The 16,011-nt window shown below is 41.9% G+C and overlaps 1 protein-coding gene across 1 annotated transcript; it reads right to left on the reverse strand.

The window, feature by feature from the left end:
• Positions 1-3,602: 3,602 nt before the first annotated feature.
• SLC35A1 (solute carrier family 35 member A1) lies at positions 3,603-14,942 on the reverse strand. The gene is made up of 8 exons (XM_048494785.1): positions 14,796-14,942; positions 12,243-12,420; positions 10,183-10,342; positions 9,176-9,328; positions 8,726-8,792; positions 7,443-7,619; positions 5,456-5,590; positions 3,603-4,828 (listed from the first exon to the last, which is right to left on the reverse strand). The coding sequence occupies exons 1-8, from the start codon at positions 14,809-14,811 to the stop codon at positions 4,698-4,700; spliced, it is 1,017 nt and encodes a 338-aa protein (XP_048350742.1). The 5' UTR covers positions 14,812-14,942; the 3' UTR covers positions 3,603-4,697.
• Between the last annotated feature and the right edge of the window lie 1,069 nt (positions 14,943-16,011).

The raw sequence follows: 16,011 nt of genomic DNA on the forward strand, positions 1-16,011 counted from the left end.
GCTCATGAATTGTTGGTCTGTGAACTTTAAATAAATAAATGGAAATAGGAAATAGCCTCAGGGGCATTTGGCACTGAACAAAAAGGATTTACATTTCCTCCCGGAAATGTAGCCGGGAGGTTCTGGAAGCGAAATTTAGGCTGCTAGGAAAAAGGTTAAAATCCAGGACCCCCAAGGTGGCATTCTCCGAAATGCTACCTGTTCCACGCGCAGGGAGAGCTAGGCAAGCGGAGATACAGGGTCTCAATGCGTGGATGAGAAGGTGGTGTAAGGCAGAGGGTTTCAGCTTTGTCAGGAACTGGGGAACCTTTTGGGATAAGGCAGGCCTGTACAAAAGGGACGGGCTTCATCTTAACCAAAGAGGAACCAGGCTGCTGGCGCTCAACGTTAAAAAGGTGGCAGAACAGCTTTTAAACTGATCCTTGGGGGAAAGCCGACAGGAGCTGAGGTGACTTCGGTTCGGAATACAGAGTCCATGGGGATGCAGACACAGAGAGAGGTTTTTCTAAATCAACCACATACAAGCGAGGAGCATAGCAATGTGATAAGTGATAGTGTCTACAAAGGCTAGAGGGCAAAACACATAAATCCCAGGTTAAGGACAGAGACAGAGTATACAAGTGTCTCTATGCTAATAGTAGAAGCATTCGACCTAAATGGGGGGCTGGAGTACAGAGTTTTGAAGGAGGACATTGATATAGTGGGCATCACAGAGACATGGTGGAATGAGGAGAACCAGTGGGATGCTGTTATCCCAGGTTACAGGCTCTACAGGAAGGATAGGACAGGGCATATTGGGGGTGGCCCTCTACATCAAAGAGAGCATAGTGTCACATAAAATAGACAATGCAGGGGGAGCTGATTCCTCTACAGAAGCACTGTGGATATCAATACCAGGGGTGAAGCAAAGTTTAACATTAGGAATATATTATCGGCCCCTGACCAAAGTGCACAAGAGGATTCTGAGATGGAAAAGAAATTAGAGAGGCCAACAAAAGCAAAGATGTGGGGGTAAGGGGCGAGTTTAACTATCCCCACATGAACTGGAAAAATGCATGTTCAGGTCATAGTAAGGAGAGAACATTCTTGGATATGCTAAATGACTGTGGTTTAGGAGCAGATGGTTGTAGAACCAACCAGGGGAGAAGTGATCCTAGATCTAATTCTATGTGGGACCCAGGACCTGGTGCGGGAAGTCAGTGTTGTTGAGCCGATAGGGAACAGCGACCACAATGCTGTCAGATTCAGTATCTCTGCATGCGAACAAGTGACAACTACTAATGTAGTTACATTTGCCTTCAGAAAGGGAAATTTCTCAAAGATGAGGGAGATAGTGCGCAGGAAGCTGAAAGGGAAAATCAAGAGAGTCAAAAATGTCCAAGGTGCTTGGAGGTTATTTAAAACACAGTCTTAAAAGCTCAGCTGGAATGTGTTCCGCAGGTTAGGAAAGGCAGCGCCCAGTCCAAAAGAAAGCCACCATGGTTAACAAGGGAGGTTGAGGTAATTATTAGGAAAAAAAAGATGTCTTTTAGAAAATGGAAGTCCAACTTAACTGATGAAGAATACCAGAGAGAACACAAATGGTGGCAAAAGAGAAGCAAGTTAGCTGTAAGGGAGGCAAAAAAGGATTATGAGGAACGCATGGCTGCGAACATGAAGACTAGCAACAAACAGTTCTTCAAGTACATCAAAAACAGAAAGCCAGCTAGGGAAGCGGTAGGTCCGTTAGACGATGAAGGAACAAAAGGTGACAGGGAGATTGCAGAGAAGCTGAATGAATTCTTTGCATCTGTCTTCACCCAAGAGGAGGTGAGGAAAATTCCTGCACCTGAACCAAGCTTCTTAGGAGGTGAATCCGAGGAACTAGCGAAGTTAGTGGTAGACAAGGAAGAAGTTCTGGCAGCCATTGATAAACTAAATGCTACCAAATCCCCTGGCCCAGATTGCATTCATCCAAGAGTTCTTAAAGAGCTCAAGCATGAAATTGCTGATGTTCTCACATTAATATGCAACTTATCCCTGAAATCAGGCTCCATCCCTGAAGACTGGAAGATGGCCAATGTCACACCAATCTTTAAGAAAGGGTCTAGGGGGACCGGAAATTACAGGCCAGTCAGTTTGACATCTGTTCCTGGCAAATTAGTAGAATCTATCATTAAAGATAAAATTATAAAACATGTAGAAAAGCAAGACCTGCTGAGGAAGAGTCAGCATGGCTTTTGTAGAGGCAAGTCCTGTCTTACAAACTTACTAGAGTTCTTTGAGGGTGTAAACAGACATGTGGATAAGGGGGAACCAGTGGACATTGTCTACTTGGATTTCCAAAAGGCTTTTGACAAAGTTCCTCACCAGAGACTGTTGAGAAAACTCAGCAATGAAGGAATAAGAGGGGGAAGTCCTCCTATGGATTAAAACTGGTTGAGGAACAGGAAACAAAGAGTGGGTGTAAATGGGAAGTTCTCACAATGGAGAGATGTAGGGAGTGGTGTCCCCCAAGGATCCGTTTTGGGACCAGTGCTCTTTAACTTATTCATAAATGACCTGGAAGTAGGGGTGGGTAGTGTGGTGGCCAAGTTTGCAGATGATACCAAATTATGTAGGGTGGTAAGAACCACAAAGGATTGCGAAGAGCTCCAAGCGGACCTTGATAAATTAGGTGAGTGGGCTAAGAAATGGCAAATGCAGTTCAATGTAGCGAGAAATGTAAAGAGTGATGCAACGTAGCAAAAAAATCCAAACTTCACATACATATCAGGCTACAGGGGTCAGTGCTATCAGTCACAGACCAGGAAAGGGATTTGGGCGTCTTAGTTGATAGTTCCATGGGAATGTCAACTCAAAGCATGGCAGCTGTGAAAAAGGCAAACTCTATGCTGGGGATAATTCGGAAAGGAATTGAGAATAAAACTGCAAAGATTATCATGCCCTTATATAAAGCCGTGGTGCGACCGCACTTGGAGTACTGTGTTCAGTTCTGGTCGCCACATCTCAAAAAAGGATATCGAAGAGATAGAAAAAGTGCAGAGAAGGGCAACGAGGATGATTGAAGGATTGGAGCACCTTGCCTTATGAGGAGAGGCTGCAGCGCTTGGGACTCTTTAGTTTGGAGAGGAGACGTCTGAGGGGATATGATTGAAGTCTATAAAATTATGCATGGGGTAGAAAATGTTGACAGAGAGAAATTTTTCTCTCTTTCTCACAATACTAGAACCAGGGGCATTCATTGAAAATGCTGGGGAAGAATTAGGACTAATAAAAGGAAACACTTCTTCAATGCTAACGTGTGATTGGTGTTTGGAATATGCTGCCACAGGAGGTGGTGATGGCCACTAACCTGGATAGCTTTAAAAAGGGCTTGGACAGATTTATGGAGGAGAAGTCAATCTATGGCTACCAATCTTGATCCTCCTTGATCTCAGATTGCTAATGCCTTAGCAGACCAGGTGCTCAGGAGCAGCAGCAGCAGAAGGCCATTGCTTTCACATCCTGCATGTGAGCTCCCAAAGGCACCTGGTGGGCCACTGCGAGTAGCAGAATGCTGGACTAGATGGACTCTGGTCTGATCCAGCAGGCTAGTTCTTATGTTCTTATGTTCTTATATATTATAATTTTAAAAATGCACATACGTTTATTTATGATTTAGGTTCTAGCATCTTCCTCTAGTTAGATAATCTTGACTAGTATTCATTCTTCTTTCCATTTTCATGCAATTGCATGTTGGCTATTTCTGAAGTAGACCAATTTGCAGGATGAAAGATATGTAATGAAATCAGCTATAACACTGTATACAACATTTCCCCCTTGTATCCATTTCAGTCAGGGATGACTTGTATAGGGGCTCAACCCCAAATGGCACATAGCACTACCTAGCTGATGCAAAAATGTATTTATCATTCTCACAGTATTTATACAAAATGGTATAAAAGCTCTATCCCAGTAGAAAATCCCTTTGAAAAGAACAGAAGCTCACTCAGATATTGTAAAGAACAGTGTCTGAGATGTATCATGTTGAAAGCTTAAAACCACGGCCTGTTTCAAGAAAAATACATTCATTTGAACAACCGAGCGAGAGCAGGGTGTTCCCCAGCACCTTGTTTGTTTTGCAGCAGTCCTCTTTGTTTCATTGCAGCTGCAACAACTTAACTCCTCATAAAAAAAGCAGTTCAACAGCTGGCTGAAGCTGAAGAGTCTGACATGTGCATCTGTCATGGAACAAATTGCCTTCTGTACAACGTGACCAAAATATTAAACACTGAATTACCAATTTAGTCAATGTAACAGCTCTCCTTTCAAAGACATCTCAAGTTACAGACATTTCTGCCTAGAGAGACGGTATACCCACACGTTTGATTATAGAGATTTTCAATGGCACGCCCCCATCCTCCCCCCCCCCCATTTTATATACAATATATATACATTCAGTTTCTTTCAGGTGTGTGTTAGAGCAGGATCTTCATATACCAATAGGGGAAACAGCTTCATATGAAAACAGCGCTTCACCACTTACTGTAGTATTCCAACTTCCAGTGCAAACTATCCCCCAAAGTAGACCTTCATTTCACCAAAATTAACTTCACTTTTAGTTTAAGAAGAAAAGTCTTTTGCAATCAGTTAAGGCTTCTTGAAAATAAAACAAAGATCACTCCCAGTCAAATCTCTATTTGCATTGTCTTTTATGTTCTTTGTGATGGCAAACATCACACATTAATAAGATTCTGTTTCAACACATTTGTCTCCACTGGTGGGATTTTTGTGGTGTCTTGTCGAGGCAGTCCATACAGATATATTGAAATGCATACAAGAAGAGCACCAAAGGCGAAGGGTACAGCTAAAAATGGAAAACAAAACAAACATGGTTTAATCTTTCTAATCCAAATGGAAATCTTAAAAATATAACAGCCCTGCTGAATCAGACCAGTGGCCAGCCAGTTACTCTGGGGGGCCAACACACAACAGGGTCATGTTGAAAATTAGATATATTAATAATTTTCCCTCAGTTATTCCATAATCTCCACTAGGTGGCACTCTCAACATTAGATGCTGCTAAGATTGGAAAATATTTTTAAAACTAAGCCTTAACAGCCAGTCACTGAAAATCTAAACATGAAACTAAGATACCATTTTTATCACAATCTGGGTATTAGATGCCATCTTCCATTAATCAGTAATAAAAACCTTCTTCAGATTGTAGTTTAATTCTGAAATGGCTACAAGTTATCTTGCTACAGAACTAGAGAGATTCTAGATTCCACATCTAGAAACAGACATAGTTTCCAAAAGAAATGTAGTTACTGTACACTGTTTTGTCAGTAGGTTGTTCTCTTGGGATTGGAAAACTTGGTATGTATACACTGGCAGAGAAGCAATTATGTGCCAGCAGATCCCTCTCAAAATTTAGTCACAAACATTTCTTGGGGTGTTGAGAATAACTAAGCCATAACCAAATGCAACTTACTTATCTGTAAGCCAAAGAGAATGACCGATGCAACCGTAGAGAGAACAATGGCAGCAGCTGCAGAAAACCCTTTCATAATGTTGTCTGTGTATTTTACAACAATAGAAGTGTAAAGGCCTCCAACACTTGAAAGAACTGAGAAGCAAAGGAGATGTGCTCATTAATAAACGGTCAAACGTTTTTTAAAAATCTTGCTTCACGTACGGAGTAGTTGCCATATTGGTTCAAGACAACAGTTAAGAAAATACTGTATTTTATTCAAATGAAGACAACCTTAGGGTCGTCTTCCATTTGGGTATATAGATGGTGGGGGCTTTCTTCTCCCTCCCCCTGGAGCCTTTCTGTACCAGCCAGGAGATGCTAGGGCAGAGAGAAGAGTGCACCCCCACGTGCAACTGGTAAAACCCCAAGCAGTAGTCCAGAAAGGAGGAAGGCAGAGAAAAGTGCCACTCCACATGCAGCTGGCTTACCAGACTGCCTGCAGTCTGGCAAACCAGCTGGGAGGAAGTGTATGCTCTTACCAGATATATTTTTTCTTACCAGATATATTTTTTCATGTCTCTTACCAGATATATTTTTTCTCCTCTCCTCTCCTAATGAGAGCCTCAGGGAGCATAAAAAGTTGACATTGGTCTTCGCATATGGCAACTCTGATGGTCAAATTTTCACAACAGTGGTAAAGTACACTCTATTAAGTACACTCTATTAAGTATTAAGAGCACCACAACTGAAGTCCATATTTGCAGGCGCCAGTTTCTGGATCAACAGGTTGAATCTAGCACTGATTTCCTCTGATGCAAGGAATTTCCAACAGTGGGCCAGGATTTCTTCACCTCCCCTATCCCACTGCAGCCTGAATTTCTCTCTAAAATGCGGTTTCTGGAGGCAGGAACAGCATTAGGAGGAGTGAGAGTCTGCAGTGGCATTTTTATTAAGGGATTAGAACTTGAGTAGAATAGACAGTTCAGGAAGGTGCCTTCATAATTTGAATGGGTTAGCAGTCTTTATTAGAGATGTCATCTTGCTTTGACTGCATTGTCTTCCACCTTTGTAACTTTGCTTTCTGCACTATTTATAGTATACTTCGTTGTACTCACTGTTGTGTAATTCTGTAATCCTGGACCTGCTGCACTGTTCACCGTTTGTCTTATGCTGTCAGACTACATCGTTTCAATATTCTGTAAATCACTGTGATTCTCAGGCCCCTTCCGCACATGCAGGATAATGCACTTTCAATCCACTTTCACAATTGTTTGCAAGTGGATTCTGCTATTCCACACAGTAAATCCAGCTGCAAAGTGCATTGAAAGTGCACTGTTCTGCATGAGCGAAGGGGCCTCAGAGACAAAGGCAGACTATAAAGTAAATGAATGAGCAAATAAGGAAAGGTGAAAATTGCCCTCTTCCATTAGCAGAAATATACTGGATCCAGTAAGCGCATTTTTTGTTTCCAAGTGGCAACGCCTCAGTTTCCAAGGCAAGGGCGGAACAAAGGGAGTTTCCCGTTGCCTGCCTGTGTGTAACAACCCTGGAATGCTTCAGCAGTCTCCCATCCAAGTCCTAACCAGGGCTGACCCAGCTTAGTTTCTAAAATCTGAAGAGACTGGGCTAGCCTGGGCCATCCAGGTCAACACTGAACACTTTGATGCCTTATAATTCCTATCAGTTCAACTTGGAAAAAAGTATAATAATTCAGTGATATGAAAAAGCAGTGAATAGCATGGATGGGTGAGAATACAGTAGGAGGAGTACAGTAAAACGTGCTGCATAAGGTGGGATGATCTTGGCTTTTGCTCATCCAGGGCTGCTTTTGGCACGAGGAGAAAACCACACAGACCACAGTGAGCTGGGTATTTACCGCTCACTAGTGTTGTTCCCGCTTGATTCCAATTTTGATGTCACATGCCACCAGCCATATGTTCTAAAAAAAGAATTTTTAAAGGCCAGGCAACCAGAATTTAAGACAAATTGCGAAGAAAATACTTACAGATAACAAACCAGACATAATGTGTGTAGCCATGAAAAAAACCCTTCTCCATGACTTGGCCTCCATCGTACATGTAGACACCAGCCAAGGTCACAGCAATTCCGGAGAGATACATCTGAATGTTCCTGACCCATAAAGATGTATCTGAACTCTTCAGCACCTTCTCAAAATAAACTCCTGAAAGTGGGAAGCAAGGGAGAGAAACAGAACCCATAGAGCAGAAATAGTGCAATTCTCAGGCAGAAAGGAACAGAAGGTTCAAGTATACCAGGTGTTTTGAGCCTGGACTTTCACAGCTTGCCATGATTTCAGTGTGCTCGGGCTGGAGTAATTCTGCATAGGGCCACACTGTCAGCCAAGGAGCCTGACTAAAGTCCTTTAAAAACAGAAAACACTCATAGGCCCCATTGTTTTCATTCTCACTTTGTAACAGCTACACTTAGAACTGTAAATGAGACACACTGGTATAAAGGTTAGGGTTTTTGTGACAATGATGGTAAGCAAGGAAACGCACAACTTAAATATGAACAAGAAGAAAGCTTTCATGGGGAACTTGGCAAACAAATACTATATAACATCCGTCACTACTGCAAAATGCCATTCTACATTCCAGACACACCTAATTTCCGTCACATGCATTCAAACAAGCAATTCATTGTGCAGGTTCTTTCAAATATTATATGCGAGGAAAATCAAGCTTAGCGGGCCCACTACTGCAGGAACCAGTCCCCTACCAGCCCTGGGTTCTCTTCCCCTCTCGTCTCCACAACAGGCCATTGCAGCCAAGAGCATCAATCAGCTGATTGGCCGTGTTCCACAAGTCCAGATGTTGACTGCAAAGTTTATTTTATTTATTTATTTATTTATTTATCATTGGATTTTTAGACCGCCCTCCCCCGGAGGGTTCAGGGCGGTGTACAAATAAACATATACAGACAGGGGAAAGTTAAAACCGGTACAAATATAATACAAAGTTCAGCTTCATCCAACCAAGGCTCCCTTGTTATGTGACTCTTGCTGCTTCCACACTGCAAAAATGACTTCACGTTGCGACTCCCCCCACCCTCTTGTCAGCACTGCCTGAACCTCTGGGAAAGATCACAATGACCTGGGGAAGCCAGAGTACGAGCTTTTCCTCTGTGACCCAGTGACACCTGAGTGGCACAGCAAGGAGTTGCCCTGCAGCAGCCCTTGAGAATGGAGTGGAGGCACCTTAGTTGGTTAGCTAGCCTCTGTTACATGTAAGTCCCTACAACCTAAAGCAAATTGCAACAGTGTTTTACCTGCAAATCCTGAGCATAAAACAGCAACAGCGATTGCACCAAAGCCTACCCACGGACTTTGCTCAACCTAAAAAATGAACAAAAAGAAGACCATCATGCAGGACTGCAATGTCACCAATTATTTCCAAAAGCCAAGTCATAAATGCCATTTTACTACAACATCAGCACATCCTGACCCTTTCGGCTACCAATTTGACTAGGCCACACAAAATGAACCATAGAACTTGATTTACTGCTGTCTCCATAGTCCAACACAAAATTATCCTGGGAATCACAGGGCAAAAGCTCCTTTGATCCCGACATTTTCATGATTTGTGTGGCTCCTCTTCTGATTGTGATACCTTGCCATTCTCAATTCCATTTCTTAATATACTTGTTTAGAAATTTAAAAAATGGTTAAAGACAACAGGTATTTTATTTCAGGGGGAGGGGCGGAGAGAGAAATCTTGCCTGAACTTTTGTAGCTTGAGCTGGTTTCCACTGAACAAGTGTAACTCCACCACACAACATAAAGACTGAGAACCACTGTAATTTACTGAGAGTGCGGTTCAGCATTAAGACTGTACACAAGGCAGTGCATGGGATCTTCAGCTGATAGGTGACCTGATGAAGAAAAGGGGAACAATTTTTTTCAATTAAAAAATGGCATTAATAGCAGAGCAGTATAAGCAATAAGAATTTAAAGCCCAAAATGTCAATTGGATTTCACGCATTCCCTGCTAGATGTTTGCTTGTCTGACACAGGAGTCTCTGAAATAACCCTATGAAGCTAGATGGATTACTTTCGATGTACTTATGTGTAACAAAGCATTAATCTGCCCATCGGCTAGTTGCAGAGCCTGAGGCTTCTTCAAAGCAATAACCAAAAGATGTGGCAAAATCTATTACCAGATACATTTTGAAAGACGGTCTCTAAGTAGAGAATCTTAGGGTTAGAGTACTCTATCGTCTCATTGCCAATAGGTCAACTTCGCCAGTGAAACATTTCTTTTTAGAGCATCCACAAGTTGCAAACACACACACCAAAAGAGCCCTGTCTTAGATATGCATCACTTGATGATTTTTCCTTCCATGATCTGTAGCTGGTAATGAAAACTACTGATACTGAAAGCACCATGTTCAAGGTGATGTCATCCAATGGGCAAGTTCTGCCTGCCTGCTATTGTAGTCACAGGCTCAGAACTATCGTAGTCACAGGCTTCCAGCAGCAGAACTTACAGCTATGGAGTATGACTTTCTTGCTTCCACTGCATCCCATGATACCCCCCAATGCTGCTCCTTGGGGTCCACTGTTACTCCAGAAGAAGCATGTAGAGGAAATTTGGAGCTGCAGAAGGGGTCGAGGTAGTCATGCTCCATGGATGGAAACCCCTTGATTTGTTTTTCACATGTGTGGATTCACCCTTATAGCTATCCATTAGGTATTCTGAAGGTTACTTCCTGAAACCCACAATTACCTGGTAAACCGCTGCATCCAAATTGCTAAGCGCCACAAAAGCCATATTGTTCTGAATGGCATACACAACAGACGGAACGCTTAATTTGAGTAGTTCTTTAGGGCTGCCCAACACATTTTCTCTTAAAGAGGTTAATAGTTTATTCAGGCTTCCAGTCTCTCTGAAAAATAATAAAGTTTTGAATAGAAATATTACTATAGCTGCTTATTCATAGTTAAGTACAACAGATGCGAGATCTTCCAGAAATAGTCTTATTTGAGGATCCTTGAAGGAAAATGTGTGCCTGAATAGATCTCCAGCCGCGTGCCAGAAATTAGGAATATGTTTTCACAAACCAATAGTTTCCCTGAGCCAATCCAGAGATCTTCTTAGCTAGGGAAATTAGAAGCTTCCATTTGGAGGGAAAAACAACCTTGTTGGTTTTTCTAGCAAGGGTGGATTGAACTCTTCACCTGACAGTAATACATTAGCCAGCCCATCGGCAGCCATCTTTGTCATCCTGAGTATGATGGGATTATAATCACACATAGGATTAGACAGCATGAGAAAATGAAGATGAAACTGAGATGTTTTAACCTGAATCAAAGATGCTGGAACTCAAAATGAACGGTGAGAAACCAGATGCGTACTTTTTTAAAAAAGAGTTAATTCTCACAATTTTATCATTCTATATACTTTCAGGTACACGATATGAATAAGTTTCCACTTATTTAAATCAGAGATGGATAATGTGAGCCCCAAAGAGTAATCAAAGATAAAGGACAGTGCAGAGTTCCACAGAAGCATCACAGTCCTGTTAAATAGCCACATTCTCAGTACAGCTTTAATATTATTAGAATTCTGGGAAAATATGTAACCCACTTCCATCTTGAGGCCAAACAACCCGAAAGAATCAGCAGCCCTGCCCTCTGGCAAGTGGCTGTGTTCTACGTACCACAGAGTTTAAAGGCTGTCTTTAACTTACAGTGACAACAATTAGTTTCTGATGTTCCGGAGCCGCCTCAGATCCAATTAACAAGTTCCCACAAATCTTTGCATGAGCCAGATGGCACGAGAAGGCCCTCTTAGCCGGCCTTGAAACTGTTGGGGCAGGTGATGCACCCTGCAACTGTGAATACCTCTCTTATCTTTCTCTCAGTCACTGTTAGCTCAACCTTTGTTCTCAAACTATATAAAAAAGTATATGTTGTTTGCCTTAAGCCTGAACCGCCGTTTCCTTTTTGAGCAAAACTATCCTAAGCAAAGTTACACACCTCACACCCATTGTTTTCACTGGACTTAAACTTATACAACTATGCTGAGGATGGCACTGACAGATTCCTTGAGTAACTTGAATCATGTGCAAGTTTAAAGTAGTCCAACCTTTCTTTTCCACTTACTTTAAATCCTTAAAGTTCCTTTTAAGTCTTTCTATTCTGCAGCATGAAAATACAGGTTTTTCTTGACAAACTCTAAGGAAACACATCTTGGTCAATCCTCATAACTTCAAGCCAAGATTCTGAACTCAAGCCAAGATTCTGAACTTAACCCACAGTGGAACCTTGAACTTTATCCAGAACGCAGTCAACAAGAACAATTCAGATGACTATACCCATCTAATTTAGCTGCTCAGAGACAAGACAAGATTCAGAAGAGAAATCTAAAACCTAGGATGTTGTCGGTTTTCCGGGTTGTGTGACCGTGTTCCAGTAGTATTTTCTCCTGATTTTTCACCTGCATTTGTGGCTGGCAGCTACAGATGCAGATGAAACATCAGAAGAAAATATTACTGGAATATGGTCGCACAACCTGGCAAACCTGCAACACCCTAGTGATTCCGGCCGTGAAAGCCTTCGACAATACAATCTAAAACCTGCCTGTTTTTTCATGCATAGAAACTGAACTTTTCATAGCAGTGTTCGTTGAGAGTACTGTATGCCCACAGGGTGTGGGGGAGAATTTGAAACTAAATACTTCCGTAAAGTAAATCAACAAGCTTAGAATATAAGTAAAAATGTAACAAGAAATGCACATGATATAATACAGTACTCCAGTCTGCCAACAGCACTCAAATTACTTACTTTGCTAAAATGCCCAGACTTAGAAATAGCTTGATAACTTCTGCAATACAGACAGCTGTGCTCGAAAAATAGAGAACTGCTCCTGTTGTTCTTGTGTATCGCAAAGCTACTGTGTAGGTTGCAGCCACCAAGGTCATTACCATCAAGTAGTACAATTTTAAAAGCAAACTGACATTTTCTGAAAAACAAACAAACAAAGGCACTTGTAAGGCTGGAGAGCCTAAACCACCTTGACAATATAGCTGCAATGTTGCAATTAGGAAAGAAGCCTGCTTTTCAAGCTGCTGCCCTGTATATTCAGGGTCATGGGAGAGGGGAATTATTATGCAACATTCTGGGTTTCCGAGCCCCACAGAGCAAGGAAAGTCATACGATTTTTTCCCCCACATGGTATTTGCATTGGGTTTGGGTGGTGTGTGGATGTGTATTTAATCAGACCTTTTACCCATATAGAGAGATGTAGAAGAAGAGTTGGTTTTTATACTCACTTTTTTCTACCTTAAAGAGTCTCAAAGAGGCTTACAGTCACTTTCCCTTCCTTTCCCCACAACAGAAACTTTGTGAGGAAGGTGAGGCTAGGAACTGTGACTGGGCCAAGGTCACTCAGCAGGTTTCACACAGAGGAGTGGGGAATCAAACCTGGTTTTCCAGGTTAGAGTCCACTACTCTTAACCTCTATGCGACACTGTCCATGGTGGTTTTCAACTGTTTAATTTACAAACAGCATGACTAGCCTGTAGCAAGAACATTCGGAAGAATATAAAGATGATTCAGAACAGCCACTGTGACACCTTATTTGAGACCCAGATCTATAATATTCAGACCTTTTGCCAGCACAAGTTATTGCCACCTTTGGACAGGGGGGTGAGTTGCTCTCATTTCTTTTTAGCAAGAGGAAACGTGGCAGGAGGCAACAGCAGGCTGTTCATAAGGGGTGGAGAGTAGAACTGAAGAGTGATGATATTCATATGTCAAGGAGTTGCATTTGCTTCAAACGGTTGGTTTTTCCGTCAATTTAACACCTTGTGGTAAGATTATTACACCATTAATCTGATACAGTTATGAAGCTCCAATTCTTGTTATTTACATCTTCATTCCTTTCCAGAGCTATTGTGTACACAATCCTGCAAGGTACAGTTTCTACATTGACCTGTTGAAATTGTGTAAACAAAGTACATCCTGGTAGAGACAAAATCTTACCTTAAATCTCAAAGAGGTTTACAATCACCTTCCCTTCCCTACAGGGAATTTTAGAATCAAAATGAACTTCAGTTTTGGTGACATATTTCAAGTACAATTTTGGTGATATATTTCAAGAACAGGAGGCTCACCACTGTACCAAGACGTGTCATACACCCTCCAACATTGCCTTCGAAAAGCAATATGAATTATTTTTATTATAATCAGACCATGATACTCCAATTGGTACCCCAATATTCCTTGAGCAGCATCTGAATATTCAGAAATATCGATGTACTTTGATTTGTTTCATGGGACAAAACTGTCCCAAAATTGCCACATTTCTATGCATTTTATAAGCCCAAATATTTACAACATATTTTATACTTAGTAGTACAAACGGTGCTTTTTAAACATTTTGAGTACAAAAATTGTTGCAATACAGTTAACATACTGCAGCTCAAATAGCTGGGTAGACCTGTTTTCATAGCCTAAAGCAATAACCCTATAACATTTACATTTTTACTCAAATCTTCAAAAAATTTTAAAAAATTATAAAATGTGATAGAGAAACACTTCTCACAATACATTTTCATGTCCATATATGGCTATGAAGATGTCCTGATTTTCTAACATAGAAAAGGAACACCCATGTTTTGTTTCTTTTTCTTTTCTTGTCTAAACAATACACCTGTCTGGAGCCAGATCAGGGGATCAATGTGTACATATAATATCAAGACCCCCCAAAAAAGGAACTAGCACAGCTTCACACATCACAAAAATTCAATCTGCCTCCTACTTAAGCATTTCATCTCATGCAGGATTAGCAACGTTTCCACTCAATAACCAGGGGGTCACTCAGGATCCCAAGAAGGGAGGCTGTTTTTAGTCTGAAAGGCGGGGTTGCTCTGGGAACCCCAAATACTTCCCAAAATCAGGAGAAGACGCAACTCTCTCCTTCGCCTCCAAGCCTTAATCAAACTGATTTCCCAGCACCCAAGGTTGAATATGGTGACAGTGGGGCTGGCGTGAGGCACTAGGAAAATACATCACCTTTTCTCCTATTTGACTGACAACGGGGAATTGATATGCTGCGTGTCCTGTAACTGCTCCGTTATTCTAGCATAGCGGCACACAAGGAACATGTGTCTTTCGCACCTTCTTTCTACAGCTAAATGATCTCCGTTTGGGACTTCCCATCCAGCTCCCCCACCCCCCGCACCTGCCGGGAGCGCCTCAATGAAACGAAGAGCTTCTTTTCAGGGAAAGCCAGGGAAATGGGGATAGGAGCTGAGCGAGCAACCTGCCGGCTCGGTTTCTCTTCGAAAGGATCACTGGGGGAGAACAGGGACCACACAGGTGTCTTTTGCTCACCTTTCGCAGGCGCCATGGCATCCAGCAGAAAGAATCAGCTGGCGGAGGAACGAGCCCGACCCCCCGCCGCCTCCCGATGCACCATAGAAAGGAGCGGCTAGGGCGGACGCACCAGATTCAACCATAGATTGCCAGACAAGCCATTCTCTCTGCCGGAACCGGAATGTTGATGAAAACGGCGTGCGTGACAAAGGAGCCATAGAGTCGTAGGAAATAGTGCGCCGGACGGAATACGGGCTGCCGCTAGAGGAAGTGATCAGTGCGGCGTCGTTGTTAGGTTGTTTTGTTTTGTCCGTGTTTTGAACTTTCTGGCTATGTGTAGCACTACGACTATTTCTTCTTAGGGTGTTGAAAAAGAGATATGGGTCCTGTGAAACTTTAAAAACTTTGTTCCAGCATAAACTTTCATCGATTAGATTTCGGCTCGTTAGCTGCAATGCAGTGGATATAGGATGATAAGCATTTGTCAGATTCAAATATAATCAAGAATAGTTGTGGTAAAGGTTACGCTGGGCCCCTTTTTATTTTGCATCCACAAAGCGGTAATTGTTGGCCATGTCTCTCACTTCGTTTAGCTTCGCTCGTTATATTTCACCCAGTTCTCCCTGCATTTCACCTTTTCTGGCTGTGTTGACATTTTTCCTTCTGAGTCTTATGTACAAAATCTCCCTGGAAAGAACTGAGGCCGTGCATCTAAATGAACACTAGTCCACGAAGTATCATCCTATAATAAAATCGGGTTAGACTTTGAATGAGACACAAAGTTCTTCTTTATGTTTGCAGTAATAAACTAGAATAAGAAAGTATACAGTATGCAACATGAATTATGCAGTAAGGAGACCAAAAGAAAGAAACGTTGCAAACTTAGCTGCTACTGTCTGTATTATCAACATATGATAACTCTATATACCCTGAAACCATCACCTCGTGCAATGTATATAAGCAGTTGCTTAACTTATAATAAAAACAAACAAACAAATATACATTGCACTTGAAGTGATGGTTTCAGGGTATATAGAGTTACTTGTTACTTTGGAACGTTTCTTTCTTTTGGTCTCCTTTCTGCAGTAATAAACTATCGGGGCGGCTTCAAGACTGGGTAACCATAACAGCTGCTCAAGAAAAAAAAAAGCTGAGACTGCCACAAGTTTGACAGTGACTTGGCAACAGCATGTTTTCCCCCCAGCACCACAAAAAGCAACAGAAGAGAAGCTGG

The sequence above is a fragment of the Sphaerodactylus townsendi genome, linkage group LG01 (genome assembly GCF_021028975.2).
Source record: "Sphaerodactylus townsendi isolate TG3544 linkage group LG01, MPM_Stown_v2.3, whole genome shotgun sequence".
Classification (NCBI taxonomy): domain Eukaryota; kingdom Metazoa; phylum Chordata; class Lepidosauria; order Squamata; family Sphaerodactylidae; genus Sphaerodactylus; species Sphaerodactylus townsendi.